Source organism: Camelus ferus, chromosome 3 (assembly GCF_009834535.1).
Source record: "Camelus ferus isolate YT-003-E chromosome 3, BCGSAC_Cfer_1.0, whole genome shotgun sequence".
NCBI lineage: Eukaryota > Metazoa > Chordata > Mammalia > Artiodactyla > Camelidae > Camelus > Camelus ferus.
This window is the reverse complement of record NC_045698.1, coordinates 79,615,234-79,635,839: the sequence shown is the minus strand read 5'-3', so window position 1 is coordinate 79,635,839 and position 20,606 is coordinate 79,615,234. Positions and strand designations below refer to the sequence as shown.

Below are 20,606 nucleotides of genomic sequence, written 5' to 3'. Positions count from 1 at the left end.
TTTTTTCTATCTTGGCTTTTTCACATAACAATATACTCTAGGGGTCAAGTTGTGGCAATATAGAGAGACATTTCTTATTCTGGTGGCTTCATAGGACTCCATAATATGGATGTTAATTGAGCTTTTCAACCGATCTCCTTCTAACAGACATCTGAGTCATTTAAGTCTTTTGCTATTACAAACAGTGTGGTAGTTACAATTTATTCAACCATTTCCTTACTGATGAGCATGTACGATATCGCCAGTTTATTATTTTTTTGCTTTAAAAATTGATGAAATAAATACTTTTGCATATAAAGATATCAAGGAATGCTAAGAGAATATAGAGTCCCCAAAGTGGGTTACATGGTATGTAGGTCAATTTTTAACTTTAAAAATTTTTCACAGAACTTGGCATATTCTTTTTTTTTTTTTTTAAGTTATGGTTAAAGTACATTCCCATCAGCAATGTGTGACAGTTCTCATTCCTCACATCCTCTCTAGCACTGGATGTTGTTCCTCTTCTAATTTTTACTATTATAGCAGGTGAAAATAAAATCTTATTGTCCTTTAAACTTGCATTCCCTGGCTACTAGTGATATTAAGCATCTCTACATATTTACTGGTCATTGAGAGTTTTCTTTTTCTTACTAGAATATAGTAAGAGATGAAACCCTCTTGATTATTTCTTGAAGTTAAATTAGGATTTGGCCCAGAGGTTTCCCTAATTTGGGTACATCCTAACCAAACCAAAACTGAAATTTCCCAGAATTTCTCCCCAAAAGCAAAGGGTATTAGAACTTAAGAAAACAGTTTAGCTTTGACTTTGGGATGGAACAGTCAAGTGGGGTTTGTGAACCAAAGGGTTTTGTATGCAACGGCAACTAAGTATTTGCTGTAAAGTTACTGTTCATCATCTCAGCAAGAAGGGATCAGGTACAAAACTTAAACCTGTGTGTATAAATAGATTTCACAATTACTCAATACAGATTTTAAAAAAGTATTTGTCACCTCCCACTCCAGATCTCCCTTACACAATACGCTATGGGATACACGACTCCTGACTTGCGAAACAGTTGAGCTTTTGAATAATTTAATGATTTTTGAATATTAAAAAAGTAAGTATAAGTTAAATAAATCAACATTAACAGCTGCTTAACAGTGATAAAATATACTTTTATTTAGTTTGTTGAGTCAGAGAATCGTAAAAAAAATTATTGCTAAAGTAGATATCAGGCAAACAGAAAGGTGCTTTAGAAGTCCAGTTACCTTGGAGTTTATTTAAACTAAGAGAAAAAGGTCATAATGTTTTCATGCAATACATACTTGGTTCTATAAATAACAATTATGACAAATAACAGAAAGAATTAAGGAATGCTGCACTTGTGATTCATACAGAACACCAACATTTTGGATTGTACATAATTTAAAGAAATGTCCCAAACACTTTTCAAAATACTGTAGTAGCCAATACACAGACGCATGCCTTAGGTGGCCACAGAAATGCAGTTTATAGAAAGGGAAGGAAAATAAAAAATCACACTGGAGCTACTCAATTTCTTCAAAATCACTGAGCAAGAAAAGCAACATTGAACTTCCATACTGATTTTACGTAACTTCTATACAGTACCTTGACTTAAATCCAAGAGCAAAAGTTAAGACTCTCCTCCTCTATTTTTGGTAAACAACTGCATGGTAAACTTAGATGACTTTTCCCCCTGGATTTTACCTGGGAGTGGCCTTTTAAATTTTTTATTTAAAAGAGGGCAGGTTTGGCACTTTTATACTGATGTCACCAATGTTAATATTTCTTGGGATCTCAGGAAGATTCATATTCTTTACAGCTGATACAGCACGGGCTGGAGCTCCCGCTAAGCCAGCCTGTATACAGAAGCAAATAAAAGAAAAAGAAAATGTACAACTCAGGTGTAGCTCATTAAAAAACACTAAAAATGGAGGACAATGATAAAAGATTTTCATATAACAAGCTTAGAGACCAGATGGTAGTTGGAATTGGTATGGAATGGTTACTTTGAAATACTAATCTATAAAGAGAAAACAGTTGACACATTAAAAAAATACAGTGAATACATGCAATGATAACAATGTAAAGATTAAAATACAAATTAACCTGTACTACATTGACATCACACACAATATTCAAGTGACAAAGCCCATCTTCACCTACATCTTTATTTAACTGACTTATGATATAAACATGAAGCATATTTTACATTAGCTTCCTTATCAGACATCTCTTGCAACAATCGTCATAGATTTTTGGGTGTTTTTGCTTTTAAAATGTCACTTAATATCAGTACATGCTGTGAAATAAAAAATGAAAGTAATAAATCATGTTTGTTTAATTTCTTAGGGCTAAACCCTCAAAAAATTTCAAAACAATAGTTTATTAAAATTGTTTTTTAAATTGTGGAGGCTCTTTTAAGCTTTTCTAGAAAAGTTCTAGAAAATTAAAAAAATAAAATCAGGCTTTCAAAGTGAAGCCTCAATCCAAAGAGAATGGTTCTGCCTAAAAATGAAACTGCTAGAAGAGGATCAATTCAACCCCTCAATGCATTAGAAAAATATAATGATTAAAATATGTTGCCATACAAAGTAGATTCAACATATGTTCCATTCACAGTATGCAAATTTAGAGAAAGAACAGGATAAATGCGAAAGGTAGCATATATAAATAAATAAAGTTTCAAATTTCCAGTAGCATTAGTGTACAATATTTGGCTTTCATGTCAGTAGGAAAATTTATAATTTGTGAAATAATTTTGAGAGGAAATTGCCTTAAAAATAAAAGAAAAATGCATACATATCACTTTTTTCAAATAGCTACGTCAACAATCTTCGTATTTTTAAGGGTTAATTTATATACCAGTTAGATTTCATCACTTTTTATTCAGGTTATATAATACAGTAAAGCCAACGAACACGTCTGAATTCAGTGCATACATCATCTTGCACAAAAGCAATTAACTAACAAAAATCTTCCATTTTGCTTAGATTACATATATGAGACAATGTCCATGTAATTAGAAAGATCAGTTTTAAAGTCCCTTTTTGTAATTTCAGGGTTTTTTTTTCCTTATGTAATCCTACCTCTTTTGTTAATTAAAACAATAATAATAATAAAGCTGTTACCTGAGAAAAATCTTGAATGATACAAAATAGGCCAGTGTAAACTATTTGCTGAATAAAGGATACAAACATTGTTAAGCAATGAAATAAAAGCCATGGATTATCAAGTCAGAATTGGAAATAATAGAAAAATGAGTAAAATAGTATTAATAATAGATACGGTCCACACAGGCAATGATAAGGGTGATATGGATGAAAAACTCCATACCCAAAATGACTGAATAGGGCTGGAGAATTCATTTTTTATACTTTAATGGAGGTTAGTGGTTTTTGATGTATAACTAAAAATCTGACTGACCTCTACATTTATACCTACCTGAAGCAATGGAGATTTTGTTATACCCACAAAAGATGTTGGAGATATGGATGAATATTATTTAGGGTAGCATGAATCATATTCAAAAGGGTCTTTAACTTGATCTCTTCAAGTTCAGTGTTTAGCTACCAACATTTAAAATGGTTTAGAATCAGAGAAGAATCTGATTCAAAGAGCTTTACCATCTTGTAGGCTCTCTTCCTTTTACTAGGAAGTATGCTGTTTGCCAAGAGAACAAAAATTTTACAAAATTAAAGACAACCTGGAACTAATATAATTTTTCCAGGTAAAAAGATTTTCTAATTTTTCTAATTAAAAAAATCAAATTGCCACTCTTTTTTCTTTGGAATTTCCATACAGGGTACAAAATATGAGTAGACTATACTAAAGTATTGATAAGATATTTATAAATATTTTAAAAGGCATGGATTATTAGAGGATTTTAGTATTGACAAAAAAAGAGAGAAAAGGTAAGGGGTGTGTGTGTGTGTGTGTGTGTGAGTCTGTTTTACAGGATGCTGTGGTTTACATTTACAAATAGTAAAATACGGGTTTTTTTAGTATTAAATGTCACTGTCAAGAAGCCTTCTTTTCCGTAATACTCTGTACCATGTGAGCAGCTAAACTAAAGAATAAAAATGCATCCTGTTAAATTTTGTTAGATTAAGTAGTTTCTTTGTGACCACAGATGGTGTTGACTGTTGGCTGCTAATGAGAATACATAAAGTCAATGTAACAATTGATTTAAATAGCATATATATGCCAAATTCTTATTATGTAAAACCAAAAGAAGTTCTAAATACGACAAACTACAATTCCTCTAAACATAAGCAGCAAGCCATAGACATGCAAAGGATGGTAACTATTTAGAACACGCAAATGAATTAAGAGAATCAAATTATTTCTCAAGCATGTTGAATACTTTTGGGTAGTATGTCACGAATTTAAATGACAGTAAATTAAAAAATTGTAAGGTGCACTTCAGTTAAGTTTTAATTAACCTAACATTTTAAGACATCAAATTCTGTAGAATGTAAAATGTAAAGAAAAACAAGTGAAAGACTGTTGACCAGTAAGTAAATGCTTAAGTGAGCCGTCAATGTTTATATACAAAAACTCAGGGCTTAAAAAAAAAAAAGACTTCACATTACTTAGGTCATTAACACCAGAGCTTCTATAAAACACATTCCATTTTCAGACTTTCATGAAAGTGAAGTCTGAAATATTTTTATTAAAGAATAATATGTAAAAGAAGTAATTTGCCATTAGGAAATCAGTTTCCCAACACAAAATATAAAGTAATTTTCATCTTAGTTTTTTTTTTTTCACTAAGATATAATCCAAACAAGATAGCTTCTACTACCACAATTTTTTTGAACACTACAATTTCCAGAAATTAAGTTTACCTAATTTGTTAGTAGTATGTATAATTTAAAATGTAAAAATAAGATATTTCTGACAATACAACATAGTTCTTATAGATTTAAGATCACACAGTTGACATAAAACAGAAATAAAAAGAATGAAAGCCTACTGGAGAAATAACTTGTTTCCATCTATGCTGTTACACTCAAGCACCACCATGGCAGGTAAACCACAGCAACTCCACTAACAAAAACAAATACATGAATCCAAAGCAGTTAAGAGTATGAATCTGGTGGACAAATGAAGTACAGTATATAAAAGAATGATCATGTTTTCTCTCCCATGAGATTAAATAAATTAACAGAATTAAGAGAAAGAAAACAAAATGAAGTCTGCAAGTATACCAAAATGAGGCCAAACAGATAGAAGACTTATACAGACATACTCTCAGAAATTTCAAGCACTTGAATCACAAAGATAATAATGGATGGATATGATTTGTTTTTTATTTTGTTTTTAAATTGCCAGACCCAAAAATAAACAAAATATGTGCAAGCAAAACTGAAAAAGCAGCATTACTAAAATATATTTCAAAGAATCTGAAGGCTCCCTTTTCCTCATGCATCAAGCAATTAGCTTTCTTGAAGGGAAAAGGAAAGAACCTAGATATTTATTTCCTCTAACACACAAAATACCATTCTACCATCTTAAAATGCTTTTTCAAGCTTGAAATATAGCATAATAAGACGGTAGTTGGAATAATTTGTACATACTAAAACCTTTACCCACCCTTCCTGCTGGAAGTTGCTATATGCACATTCATAATTTTGACCTAACAGCAAAGTGAAAGAACATCAACATTAATAAACACAGTATTAAATGGTTTCAGACTCAAAATCGTTAACAAAATAATGGCAGGTTTTGAAAGAATGTTTTGAGCAAGACAGAAAAAATCAATATTTTAATTTCTGAATTCAAGGCAGACTAACTTTTAAGCTGGGAACAATCTTGCTCTTTGCTTTAAAGGCAGTGCATTAATACTGCAATTATAAACACATTAGAAATGCTTATGACAAGACAGTGCTTTAGTGAGCAAGAACCATGGCATTTTATGAAAAATTTTTATCAAAATCAGACTATTTTAAACATTTTAAACCTTTTAATATTAGACATTTTTATATAACCTTAAATTACAGTTTTAATTTCTAGCATAGGATTTGCCTGTGTGAAATAAATATAGCAGACTGATGCCATTTATGGATTTAATGTAATTCATTTTGACCATTACAAGTGACCTCAAGGGTCCTCACTATAATTTTGAAGAAAAGACTAACTGCATGTCAAGGCAGAGGGGCAGAACCAACTCACAAGATGACTTTTCAACATTTGTATCTCAGGGACACTTTTCTTGTTCTCTATTTTTTAAAATTGGATACTTGATTAAAAAAAAAAAAAAGCAAATTACTAGTTCAAGTGATGGAAGTTAAAAGACCCAAGTGGTTGATGGTTCTTTGCTAGAAAACAGCAATTTAACATAAATTAAAGACTAGAACATAGAAATTGGCAGTGATTGGAATCAACAGAGTAAATGAGACCATTACGTATTTTCTCCTCCAGGGATAAAGTAATAAGGACGTAGGGACCAAAAGTGGTATTCCCAGCTTCATGATACACAAGCCACAATCTCAGGATAAGGACCTGTAAAGCCACCTGTATGTTACTGCTTCTGAAACACATCCAGAAAGTAATAATTTAGTGTCTAAAAAGCAAAGCCAAATCCTCAGAGGCATTTTTCTAATTAGTAAAATGGTTAATCTAACTTCTTAAGTTTATAGATTTTTTATCCTCCATGGGACTCAATCAAGTATTTTCATTTTGAAATTTTTAAATAGAGGTATATAAACATTTTCATTTTTCCTGAAATGGCTTTGTACAAAAAAGTTGTTCATCAACATCTACATGGAAATATTCAAAAAGTAATTCACACAGTTAGCTTCTGGTATGAAAAATGCACAGGAAATATCAGAGAAAATTTAGTAAGGTTAGGAGTCTTTTAAAAGCATTTCTAATTTTTGCCAATATACTTTGTAAAAATTTTCAAGGTTTGTAATATCTTATTGAGTCTTATTATGACATGTTTGGATGTCAGAAGGTTGCTACAGTGGAAATCCATTTTATTTTGGTCAATACATTTAATTCCATGTTTTAGAGCATTTAATTTAATTTTAGTAAGATTTCTGATCTTACTTTTCCTTGGCTACTTTTAATATGCAACTGTTAGTCAAAACTGTAAAAGCAATCCTGTTAAGACTTTGGAACTGAAAACTATTATGAGGAGGCAGGGGGAGAGGGGAGGAGGACTATTTAACAGTTATTATTCTAAGCCTTCAGTGCTTCCCACTTTGCATGCAAATCTCTAAAGGCTCAGCTTTTGGTTTTTAAATTCACAGCTTCCAAAACCCAGCAGGCAATTTTAATGTTAAATCCTAATTTAGAAAGATGGGAAACAAATACCTAAGAGAGTTAAATTAATATTGGTTCTGCCATATAATGCTCAAAATAAACACTAATTTATATACAAAGTAAACTGTCATTTCAACAAATGCAATTTGTCAGTTAAATGACAATGTTTAAAAAAAAAACAAAAAATTTAAACTTTCCTTTTACAATGCAGGCAGACAAAACAGAACAAACATGACATCAATGATATACTAGTAAAATACACTAAGTCCAATAAAAGATGAATAAACTACAAGGAGAAACTAGAATGGAAAATAGGCTACAGGGACTATATGGGTTCATTAACACAAAGAATTTTTGAGTCTGGCCTAAACAATTAATTGCCTTTGACATCATTTTGCTTTCCCTTTGTTAAAGTACATTTGTCTCAAAGTCAGCAATACCTTGTCTACCTGTCCTGTCTGGGAGATTGAAAGATAAAGGTCTGTAAGAGAGAAGAATGGAAAGAGCTAGAAAGATCAGGATGTTCGGAAAAAAAGAGGACTGACTTTTAAAAAGTAGTGACTAAATTCAGACCCATTTATTCATCTTGAAAATCACATGAAATATATAAAAGCTAATAAATCTCCCCAACCCCACCCCTCTACCTCCACCCCCAGGGAGTCCTTTTATCCTTAGGCAGACTCCTGAGTGCCTCTGACACCTTCCCCAAATCCCACCAACATCCCAGCTAAAACCCTCTTTTCCCAAGATTCCAATGTTATAGTAAACCATTTATCTATCAAAGCAGGATAGATAAAAATATATTCAGAGTATATCTTTGCTTTTCCTCTCTTTAAAGATCTGGGTGATCTTTGCTTCTATTTGTCTAGGTATTGGGAATTAAACTGGTTCACTTCCAACTATTACTGGAAATATACTACTTTTAATGACAAAATAATCTGTTCGATTTCTGATAAAGGCACCTCGATAGATCCATGCTTTATTTTAAAAACTGTAGTTTAATTACATGCAGGCTTTTAAAAAGATAAATGATATTCTAAATATTACTTAATTTTTAAAATATGATAAACAGGTCTTCATCCATTACGGTATTCTGGATTTTAATTAAGATTTTCTCAGTAAGTTTTTGCTTACATAATACATATTAACTAAAATTTAATAAGAGTAAGATTGATAAAAGCTTATATTTTGCTCTCAAATAACTTTGGATTCTTCTGCAGTCATTATATTTGGTAAATATAAGTTTAACATGGAAATGGAACTCATATTAAAACTTTTGACAATTCAATGTGCCTAGAATAAAGCTGGAAACTTTCCAAACATACTTAAAATATATGAAAATTACTGAAAAATTACACATTATTTTCAACACAATTTCTTAAAAGTATGTATGATCACAACAAAATGGCTTTATTTTGACTCAAATTTCTGTTTTATAAGTAAAATATTAGCAGACATCACATATAGAGAAACACTTGATAAACATATAATAATTGTGTTTGTCTCCATCAGATTTAAAACATACTTTTTTGTAAAAGGGGAAAAAAAAACTAATTTGGTAGCAAATAACAATTGACTATACATGTTAAAAGATGATCAGTGGATGAAGAACAGAGTATTCACCAGTATTCAAAACCATTTTAAACAGCGTAGTTTGGGTGAAAGGACTTCTTTTAAGTTATAGTATTCTTATAACTATTTCTGTTGAAAGTGTAAGTTCTGTATTTTACTGCTCTTTATAGATAAGAAAAACTGCCTCATTAACAAAGTTTTACCAGACAATCAAAAAGCAAATATTATGTAATTATTATAAGTCCTTCATGACTTCTGTCAATATTACATACAGCAAACTAAAGAGGGAAAAAAGAGTGGAATCACCAATGGAAAGGAGTTAAATACCTGGAAATGTGAAAATTCCAGACCAGAGGTTGATACATTTTTACAGATGATTACACAGAATTCACAAATTACCATATATCCACTCACTTTAGGTTAATTATTAATGGATTTTATCACTGTTTGTCTCTTGGCCTTTAAAATCTATATCCATACAGTTTTGTAAAGTAAGGTTTAACAGATTACATAAAATTCAAGTTATCATTTTAAGACTTTAAAACTATCGCTTAGAGTTTATAGTAAATATTTTACCATACTGAACAACATATTGTAAGCCAACTCTACTAAATAAATAATCTGAGCCCTTTCCTTCACCCTGAAACAAAATTTTCTCTATTAGTCTAGTTTGCGTTCCCTTTTCAAAAACCAGTATTTAAAAAATTGGCTGTAGAATACACAAAATATATACAGTTATTTAAAGGAGTCATGATTTTAAGCTCTTCACCATGACAGGCCTCTCCTTTGCGAAACCAACAGGGATGATAAATTGAGATAAGGAGAAATGCAGGACTATTTTAATTTAAAATAGAACATGAGAAAATGTCTTTCTATAAAGCTTCAACTGTTTCTATCCCTCAGATCTTAGATTTATCCACCATCCTGTGTTTCATTAAATTCCAGTGAGCACAGCACTCTGTTAAACTGATCCTTTAAAGTACTAACAAGATAAAAATTCTTCGGAACTCACCTGTTTTAAATTAATGCTAGCATAGTTTTAATAACTTGCTGCTCCTATAGAAATATTTACTTTAAATCAACCAGATACCTATACTAATAATTATAAATAAAATTAGTTGTCTAAACCGAGTTATGACTATAAATATCCAAAGGTAAGAGTATCTTCAAACAAGTATAGTGTTAAATGAGATATTGAGACTATTCATCTATCTAAATTTCTACCGTAGTAATAAGAAACAACCAAAATAATGTTAACTTGAGTGGCTCAGCTACAGCATCTGTTAATTGATATTCAGCCTAGTAATTGAGAGAAGAGTCATAAAATTCTAAAGTAGAGTTTTATACAATGCTGCCATGCTGATTAGTCCTCATTCACTAAATCTAACAGCACAAAGTTAGCTGTGTATAACTAATTAATTTTTCTCTCCACAATAAAAGCCATGAATACATGTACTACTGTATAAAATATATGCTTTAGCTAACTTGTCAATGACCTTTGGGAAGGATCCAGAATTAAAAGATTAATGTGTTGAATTTCTTTTTTCAATGTGCACTCAGGCTTGCTAAGCACCTATTATAACATGTCTTTCTCATGAGAATTCCATTTCTTGCTTTTTCAGAAATAGTTTTTATAATACTAAATTTACATATTTACAAAAATCAGTTCTAAGACTTCCTTGATAATTACTAAGGTTTAATAATAAATATCAATTTCATTATTCAAGTAAATAATTTTTTTTAAGCAATAAGAATTTGGAATTTTATTTATTGACCCAAGGCAATTACAACTGTGGCTAAAAGAATACACAAAATTCTCTGGTGGATAGTGGTCATAGAACATTTAACATATTAAAATGTGTATATTCCATTTTTTTTAAAAAGCTGAATAAGCATACCAGCTGTATGTACCTAAAGGGTGATACTGAAGGACAAACAGTGAAAGCTACAAATCATGCACAATTTATGATCATGCTTACTACCTTCATTAACTAGGGCATTTTCCATTCTTACCTCGGACTTCTCCAGTTTATTCTGTGCATCAATTTGTGTAACAATCTCATTCATGTTGGTCTCCAATACCATTCCCCCCATCACCATTTCTGCAAGAATATTGTGTACCTAAAGGAAAATACAATATACATCCATAAAGAGAATTCACTATAAGAACATCAATGATTCCAGTAATTTTTGTTTCAAATATTGCTGTGTCTATTTTATGAGCTGTAAAATAAAAGTAATTTGCAGTGAAGGTTCATAATATACTTCTGTCACTACTGTGAAGCCTTAGGCAAATTATACAAACCCTCTTTAAATCCTAGTTTAACAAGCTGTAAAACAGAGATAATAGTAGTACCTCCTTCACAGATTGCTGAAAGAAGTAAGGTCAACCACAGAAATTCCCAAAATAAAGAAAATAATCAATAAACATTAGCTACCATTATTATAGTATCAAGTTCAAGGGGCAAAAAATTCCCTATAGGGTCTTTTATACCAGATTCCTAGTCAATATTAAGTTGTCTTGTGCTCAAGGTACTTAATGAAGCTATGTGGCATTACTACAAGCTTTAGATTTAAAATGAAGTAAAATTTTCTTTTTATGATACTTTAATTATGCTTTTACCCCAAAGCCTTCTCTATGTATCTAATTACTCAGATTTTTTATCATCAAATATATCCTGCATTGACTAAAAATAACTTCTTCCACTGAGAAGAAAACTATAACCCAGGTGTTTTGTCATAAGGTATTTACTTGATCAAAAATTACCATTTCAAAGCTGAATTGGGCGCCAAAGAACAGCACACTGTGGTATAATTAAAAAAATAATAATGTGGTAGCATTAGGAATGGAGACTCTGAAATGAGATAGGTATAAATACTGACTCTACCACTTACAAGCTGTATGCCCTTCAGTAGTTAGTTACTTGATCTCTGTTACCTTGTCTATAAAACAGAAATAGTTTAGGCATCTTATAGAGTTATCACAAGAATTAAATAATTCATGTAAATTACGTAGCACAGTACCCAATAGGCTTTAAACAAAAACTTTTTTTGATTAGATATCTAATTATACTATTCAATTGTAATTCCTCTTTAAAATTTCATGCAAATATACTCATGATTTTTAAAATATCCTATCATTATTTACTAATGTTTCATTTTGGAAAGATGGACACTTCACATACCAATTTTGAAGAATTACAGAATTTTTCCCTAACAAACAAAACAAAACCACAAGCCACAAGTATTTTAAAAACTAGTACTAAAAATCATCAGTTCTATTATTATCCTTTCTGTCACTAGATACCATTTATTAAAACTCTATTTTGTTGCTGTATTTAAATATCTAATTTAATTATCACATTAACCTGTTACAGCTGAGAGAATAAACCAGCTTACTAAAAACACATAAGCTAATATGTGGCAAACCAATGACTCAAACCTAAATCTGAGTGATCCAAGTCCAATTCTTTGCTTTCTTCTGTTAACAATAATAAATGAAATTAATGCAGCGAATTAATTTTTAGTCATAATCTAAGAAAATTCAATTAAAGGTCAAAAAGGCAACTAGGTGATAAAATAAAATCCTTATAATAGCTAATAGGTACTATATGCAGAAAAAGTGTTCAGAAAGAGAGGCCATGGCCAGGGGATAGAAATTCACTAAAACTTCTGTTCTAGCAGTGGAATTTCCTCTCTTCTTTTTAAAACAAACTCTCACGAGAAAACATGATTTCTAATGCTGATAAAAGTAGAGCAACTCCATCACCCCCCCCCCAGGCTTTCTTATGGGTTCATCCCTATATATACTGTACTACTGTCTTTCCAAATATCTCAGAACACAAGCACTAGATTGGTGGATACCATAGTTTCTGTATTATAGAAACATTTACCAAGTTTAGAGGTAGCAACGTATGAGCAGCCTACAAATGTGGGTCATACGCAAGAAATTCTAAGACTGTGTATCAGTTTAAGAGGTAAGAACCAGGATGTAAATTTGTCCTCAAAGTAAAAATAATTTCTATGAAAGCAAATTGAGATCCAAAAGGAGACAGAAAATACAAGTGAAGGGCCTGTGAGCTAAATCCTTAAACATAATCTCACTTATGATTAAGATTAATGCCTAAAGACTGTATTCTCAGTGAGGAGGTGCTACACATTATGTAGAAAGTTAAGGAGATAAATAGAATGGGTATGAGAATTGTTAATTGGGAAGCTACTCCAATATTATCAAGGTTATGGTGTCCAAAAGTAAGGAATGCCACATGAGGAGAGGAAACTTAGAAGATGAACATATCTAGTGATAGAAAAACTCATTTTCAAGAGTTGAGAAGAATTTTTGTCAGACTTAAGAGAAAGAGGATGATAAAAGCTCCGTTTTTAGCTTAGTTTTAATGTATATGGCTGACATATTTCCATATTTTGTTTTATAAACTTTACTTAAAACAGATTTTGATGGAAATAAAAGGGTACCAGTATTCTAATAATACAACTCATCTACTAAATAAACTGCTTTAATGTTCACCTAAAATAAGAATTCAATGAATTTTTACTCTCCTTTTATTTAAGTGTTTAAAAAGTAGCAAATACCACATTAACAAGATATTTCCGCTTTTTAAAAACATATATATGCTCTATCTACTCAACCACACAGCTTCTTCTGGACTTAGACCACAACCTCTAAATTGCAATATAAGCCATACAGAAACTTATATATAAACAATAATAGTGTCTACAATCCTCTGTGTCTGTTATTAGGTCCCTTTAACCAAAGATAATCACAGTTAATTGTATCTTATATATCCTTCCAGAAAACTTGTTATGCACATATTTGTTATATGCATGTGTATATGTATCTAATACACACAAATGAGATCACATTGTATACGTTATTTCCACAGTTCTACAGGAAAATAAAGAATGGACTTAAAGTTGGAGGCAGGAAAAAATCAGCATGTGAGTTAATAAAAGACGGTGGAGTCAGATGTATGTATAAGGAAGATCAATGAAACTCTGTTGGTAAGAGCAAAGAAAAATACCAAAGTAAAATGGTGAATCTACACTATTAATTATCATACATCTAAAAATGAGAGAAATCTACAGATTCCTCAGAAATATAGCTAGGTTATTAAATGAACAAATGAGTGGGACAGAACAATATCTGTAATATGGTCCCACTGAGGTATGGAAAAAAAAATTACACACATACACACACTTGGATATACCCAGAAAAATTCTGGAAAGGTACACAAACACTAAAAAAAAAAACCCACCTTCAGAAATATATCCTCTCAAAATATATTTAACAGAACTTCATTAAATCTAAAAATATATTAAATTTTGCTATAATTATTCTCCAACAAGATAGCTGAAATGTTATATAAATCTAAACTTTCACTTGATAATGTCACTAACATGAAGAAAGTGCCCACTAAGGAAATAATCAGTTCTACAGTTACCTGGTTAATACTATCTTGAGATTGATTCAGTTGAACAGCTTCTGCTATTAAAGAGCACAATCCCTGCACAAGCTACTGTCTTCTTGAATATTATATTACAAAAGAAAATTCCAAAGTATGACAATTTTGAAAATAACCTTGAAAGGAATTAAGAGTATACTGTTAGCCCATCAAAATTTTGATACATTTTTTAAGACAAAACAGAAAGGGAACGTATACAGCATACTATACTAATAATAATGAAGACAATTGTTAATTGTTGATCAATGGAAAGCAACAAGGGCATAGTAATTCGAAGTAATAGGTAAGAGTAATTCTATTTTGGTACACAATGTATTTTATACTCATACTGAATATGAATGTCTCAAATCTGAAAATTCAAAATATTCAAGTCTGACTGAAAATTAGAAAGCTCTTTTACTTGTTACTCTATATTTTGGGTTGATTGTACAGAAATTCTTTTTATTTTTTATTTTTTTAAACTTTTTTTTTTTATTGAGCTATAGTCATTTTACAATGTTGGTTCGAATTCCAGTGTAGAACACAATTTTTCAGTTATACATGAACATACATACATTCATTGTCACATTCTCTTTTGCTGTGAGCCACCACAAGATCCTGTATATATTTCCCCGTGCTACACAGTACAATCTTGTTTATCTATTCTACATTTTGAAATGCCAGTCTGTCCCTTCCCACCCCCCGTCTCACTGGTAACTACAAGTTTGTATCCTATGTCTATGAGTCTGTTTCTGTTTTGTAGTTATCTTTTTTTTTTTTTTTTAGATTCCGCATATGAGCGATCTCATATGGTATTTTTCTTTCTCTTTCTGGTTTACTTCACTTAGAATGACGTTCTCCAGTACAGAAATCCTTTTTAAAGCCTGCTTATTATAGAGTCACAGATGCTCACTATAAGACCTGACAATACTACTGGCTTATATATTATTGCTGACTTGTATTTTAAGTCTACAAATTTTTTTTCATTTTAAACTCTTAAGTACTTTAACAGTCAATGATCTTTTATCCTTACTCATAAATTTACTTCTTTCTTTGCTCTTCTTCCCTCTTCAACTCACTCCTTCTTATATCATAGATTTCCTTCTGTGAAAAGTACCCTCTTGAGAATTTCCTTTAGTCCAAAGGCTTGCTGGTTGCAAATTTTCTCATTACTTGTTTCTCTAACAATGTTTTTATTTCATTCATATTCTTGAAAGATATTTTTGCTAATTTTAGAATTACGGTTTAGCAGTTATTTCCTTCACCATATTATCTTCTAACTTCTGTGGTTGCTGTTGAGAAATCAGTTTCCAGTCCTACCACTGCTCTTGTAAAGGTAATATGTCTATTATTTCTGGATGATTTTAAGAGCTCTTTCTCTGCTATTCAATTTTACTATCATTAGTCTATATGTGGACTTACTTATTCTGCTTGTGATTCTTTTATCTGTGGACTGGCATCGTCCATTAATTCTGGAAAATTCTATTAGATATCCATTAGGGTATCCATTACTCAGATTATGCTTCATTCTTTCTTTCTTCTTCTTCATTAGAAATTTCTCATTCTACCTTTCCTGACCTGTAAACTATGTTTCATACTTTCAATCTTTCTTGTCTTTTTACATTGCATTATGGACAACGTGTTCTATCTTTCCATTTACTCAGATAGGTCCAATCTATGTTTAAACCTATCCATTGAAATTTGATTTTTTTTCCTCTTCTAGAAATTCCACCAACTTCTTTTTCAAATCACCTAAGTTAGAAAAAAATTATTTATTGCAATTTTAAAAATCAGGATTGACTTTCTAACAACTTGCTCAGTAGAAAGGGGGCCAAGCTTTTGACTAGTCCTGGCAGGGGAGGGTAAAGCTGAGCATGTCTGGGGCTCAGCATTTGAATGACCCAGCCAGGAGTTTGGATATAGAAAGGAAAGATTAAGCAAACTAAGTAAATGCATCAATATTAACAGGAATAATAGGAATGACAATAATCAGAATAATCTCTCACTGTCAAAGAAGCAAACTGCAGATATGGAAAAGGAGGAGGCTAGAGTAACTCTATAGTGTTGCACCAGACTGAGGTATTAGAACTCACAAAGATTTTTAATATATATGAAGATATAGAAATACGCACGAATCTGTGTGTGTGTGCTCAGACTGTGTGTGTGTGTGTGTGTGTGTACGTACATCTATTTCCCAGCTTGATTCACTGAGAACCAGGAGTAATATCACCCCTATACCAATAAGCATGCTTGGTGCTGAGACTGTCATTTCTATATATCATCATCCACTTAAAGGAAACTTGGAGAGAGGACAGATGTGAAGGCTGGGGAAAAATATATATAAGATGCTCTGTTCACACAAAAGGCCAAGAAACAGTGATCAGCCTCATAATTATGAGCACCTCCAGACCTTGGTTTCTCTGTACCATTTCCCACTAAAAGGAATCAGGGTTCCTGGAAGGAATGACTGATAACATGTTTTGAGCAGGAAATAAACAAAATAAATCTGGAACATCTAGTTGTACCAAAACACAAAGCAGCTATCCAAGTCCATGGAGGAAGGTGGGGGAAGGGTCATGTCAAAAGAACTCAGAAGACAACCTGAAGGGGGTCCCACTGGCCAAAGATGGGGCAATTTGAACATCAAAAAGAACAACATCTGTAGTGGATTAAAACAAATCAATTATGTTAAAATTCATATGTCACAAGGATACTAAAAAGAAATTCAATGATCACTTTTGGTAGGTAATAGGTTTATGAAAAGTGGTTAATAAAGGGAAATACTCTAGAATTTATCTTCTTTCCTGTATAAGGTGTACCTTTTTAAACCCATCATCTCTGTCCTTTTAATGGACTGTTTCACTCAATTCACACTTAGTGTACTGAATAATACATCTATTTTTAAATTATTTCCTTTTCCCCCCTAAAGTTGGTTGGTTTGATCAAATTTTATTTATATTATTTCTCCCTCTTTTAAATCAGAGATTCTACTATTTATTATTTTTATTAATGACAATTCTCCTTGCTTTTAATCAAACAAATATGATTTTATTATTATTTGTAAAATATTAAGTCTTCCTACCACTGAGATGCCTTGTTTTCCTACTAAAATGCTCTGATTATTCCCTACTTTCATTTCCTCCAATTGGATAAGAGCCACAAAATACTTTTATAATACATGTTAAATACTTCAAATTCTCTTATCTTTTTCTTCACGTCTTCTATGTCTTAGCTTTCAGTTATGTGCCTTGAGATTATTTCCTGCATTTCTCTTTCATATCTGTAATTCAAGCCTCAACTGTGATTATCATCTCCTTTTAAACTCTATGGTTTGACAACACATTTTTAAGCCCCAGGAAGACCTTTTCAAACTGCATCTCATTAAGTACTTTTTATCATTTTTAAATTTCAAATGTTCATCTATCTCCTCCAGTAGCTTTTTTTCCCCCTCACAGAGCATATTCTGATGTTCTTCATCTCTCTTGCTGAGATAGCATTCTCTTTCTGCTGGCTCACTAATACTTAGGCCTGGTTGCTGAGATACTCTTCTTAATGGTTAGACTTCTTCAGCTGGTGAAATGAAAAAGAGTCCTCACTTTATGTCCTATGGTTTAAGGATAGGCTGTCAAAGTCCTTAAGAGGGACTGGGCTAGAGGAAATCACTCTGTTCTTAATTCTTCATTCTCCTAGTCTAAAGGGTAGGAAAGACACTGAGGCCTCCAATCAGATCTCCCTTACCCTGATCATCTGAAGGATGGGGTAGGGGGTATGTAGGAAGGGGTGGACAGAGCACATTCATAGCTGTCAATGTCATATATCCTCCAAACCAAGCTCTTCGTAAATCTTCAACTCTCTCATCTTTGCCCTGGGATTTGAGGCTATGTTGCAATAGTGGCAACAACCTGGGGCTGCCCAATTAAAGCCACCGTGTTCAGGAAATGGACAGGTAACACAGATGAGCAAATAAACAGACCTTCTCAGCAAACCCACAATGGCCATGTAGTATAAGTAATAAACTAGGTTACTCATATTTTAGGTGTTATTACCACAGCATAACTTAGCTGTAAAAAAAGTCTGACTCCATTTTTGATGTCTGACAGTGGACAGCTTTCAAGCCCCACTGCTCCCCTTCCTCTTCTGCCCACATTTGGGCAAGTTGATAAGAAAGTCCAGGTGCTCCTTCCTCTGCACTGGCAGGAAATTCAAACTACGCAAAACCTGTCCTGCACACAGAAACCCTCGTCCAAGCCCCACCCCCTAATCATGTAAAACCCCAAGATAGTCGCTGTTCCTTGTTCTTCCCCAAAAAGCTTATTAAGTGAGTGATAAACCTTTTTAGATCATATCCTCTTGGTGTACGTGTAGTATCTTCAGTCTCGATGTCCAAACCAATTTGGGTAGGGGGTGCTGTCCCACTACTTCAGGGTGACTACAAAGATCAGCCTATATGACTGACACAGAAATTAGTACTTAAAGGTTTGTAATGAGAAACTGATTCACAATCACAATAAAGGAAAAGACACTGACTTAGGAGGTGGGCAGCAGGCCACACGGAAACAATTGCATTAGAGGCTAGGAAGTTAGCGGCCCATGTTTGTAGTGGTAAAATAGTTGGCAAAACTATCATGTGTGATACTTTGAAAAGCAAATAAATTAATCCATGAAAACTCTTTTCTCTGTGACCTAAAATCGGATGATTTTCCAAATACTGGCAGCTTGGTCACCATGGATCCCAGAGTGAGAGCATGTGGGACATGATAAAATACTGCATGAATTAGAAATACTCTGATATTTGTTACTGCAGCATAAACTAGCACATCCCGACTGATAACAAAAGGGGTATTCTTTACAACTTCCTGCTTTCCTCTATCCAACTGTCATCTAAAAGCACACAGTGGACTCTCTGCATTTGCCCCTAGGGAAAATGAGCTGGGCTACTTAGGAGACCCCTAATGGCTGGGAAGTCCAGGGCTGCTTGAAACTTGAAAACAAGCCTACTTTCATAGAAAGGGTGAAAACAAGACTAGCATTGTTTTAGACAGAGAATGTAGGAACAGGAAATATCTATTTGACTGGTCTCTAATTCTTATTATACTGAAGCTTTTTTCTCATTGCATTGAAAAAAAATTTTTTTAATAAGAGCTTAGGCCAGAAAAAAGAGGCACAGCTAATTTTGTAGGTTCTAAAAAGAAGATACACTGCTATGTGAAATGAACAGGCTATATACACTACAGATAAGATCCAATTTTTTTTTTAATTAAAGACATATTTGTTTCTGTACTCATTTGTTCAAAAAACATCAGAAATGTACTCTAAAATGTTAACTAGTGGTAATTAAACAAGGCAGCTATTAGACTGAGGTTATCCTAATACTTTAGCAGCCTCCGTAAGCAAACCAGAACCTAAGTCTGTAATGCCTCAAGGTTAAGAAATCAAAACCTAAGAACAACCAATTACAAACGGCCAACTTGGCTTTCCCAAATAATGCAACTGCTTAGGCAATAGCCAATCAGATAATTTCCTCGCTTTGCTTCTGCCTCTTCTCTATAAAAGACTTTCCCATAGCTCCTGCAGGTGGAGTGCTCCTAACCACTTAGTTTGGTGCCACCCAATCTGAATCAAGTTTTGCTTAAAAATTTTAATGTGCCTCAGTTTATCTTTTAATACTAGGCAATCTCTGAAATTGAAATGGCTTCTATTTATTTTCCTCTTATTTGTATTTTTGGATTTTTCTAAAATAAATGCATTATTAATGTAAAATGAAGTTTTAAAAACACTGTGTGTCAAACATTTCCTATTAAGAAAAACTTATTCTCTAGAACAAACATGGTAACTTTATTCTTACTGCAACATTTTGCAAAAGAATCTTCAATTTTCTCAAAAAATTGCTAGATGTATCATTTAAGCTAATGATCTTTGAGCAGTCATTTTAAAAATAGAGTTTTAACCATGTACCAAAACATACTTTTGAATATTGTGAATTTTAATGCTTAAAAATAACAAGTCTTTGTAAGTATGAATAGTATAAGACAGATTAATAGAGAAAAGCAGTAGAAAACTAAAATAACTCTTAAAAATATCAAGTTTAAGTTCTCTATCCAAAATGAGCCAATAATATGAAATTAAATCACTTAGTAAAAGGGAAAAATGATCCTAGAGGACTGGCTAATGATAAATGTATTCTTTTGATGTTCACAAATAATAAAATGCATTCCTTGTGCTGTATCTTGATTGTAGTAGTGGTTGCATAACTAAATGTATTTGCCAAAACTTAGTTAAATGTATGCTTAAAGCTACTGAAT

At 32.2% G+C, this 20,606-nt stretch overlaps 1 protein-coding gene across 5 annotated transcripts in view; it reads right to left on the bottom strand.

Annotated features, from left to right (window-relative positions):
- Positions 1 to 1,134: 1,134 nt before the first annotated feature.
- Positions 1,135 to 20,606, bottom strand: part of AP3S1 (adaptor related protein complex 3 subunit sigma 1) — a 54,230-nt gene continuing 34,758 nt past the window's right edge. The window contains exons 5-7 of one of the 5 annotated variants that reach the window (XM_032476540.1): positions 10,859 to 10,966; positions 7,714 to 7,754; positions 6,229 to 6,536 (exon numbers count right to left, since the gene is read on the bottom strand). In XM_032476540.1, coding sequence (XP_032332431.1) covers positions 7,719 to 7,754; positions 10,859 to 10,966 — 144 coding nt within the window. In that variant the 3' untranslated portion in view covers positions 6,229 to 6,536; positions 7,714 to 7,718. The other 4 variants (XM_032476536.1, XM_032476539.1, XM_032476538.1 and 1 more) reach the window with 4 other exon arrangements.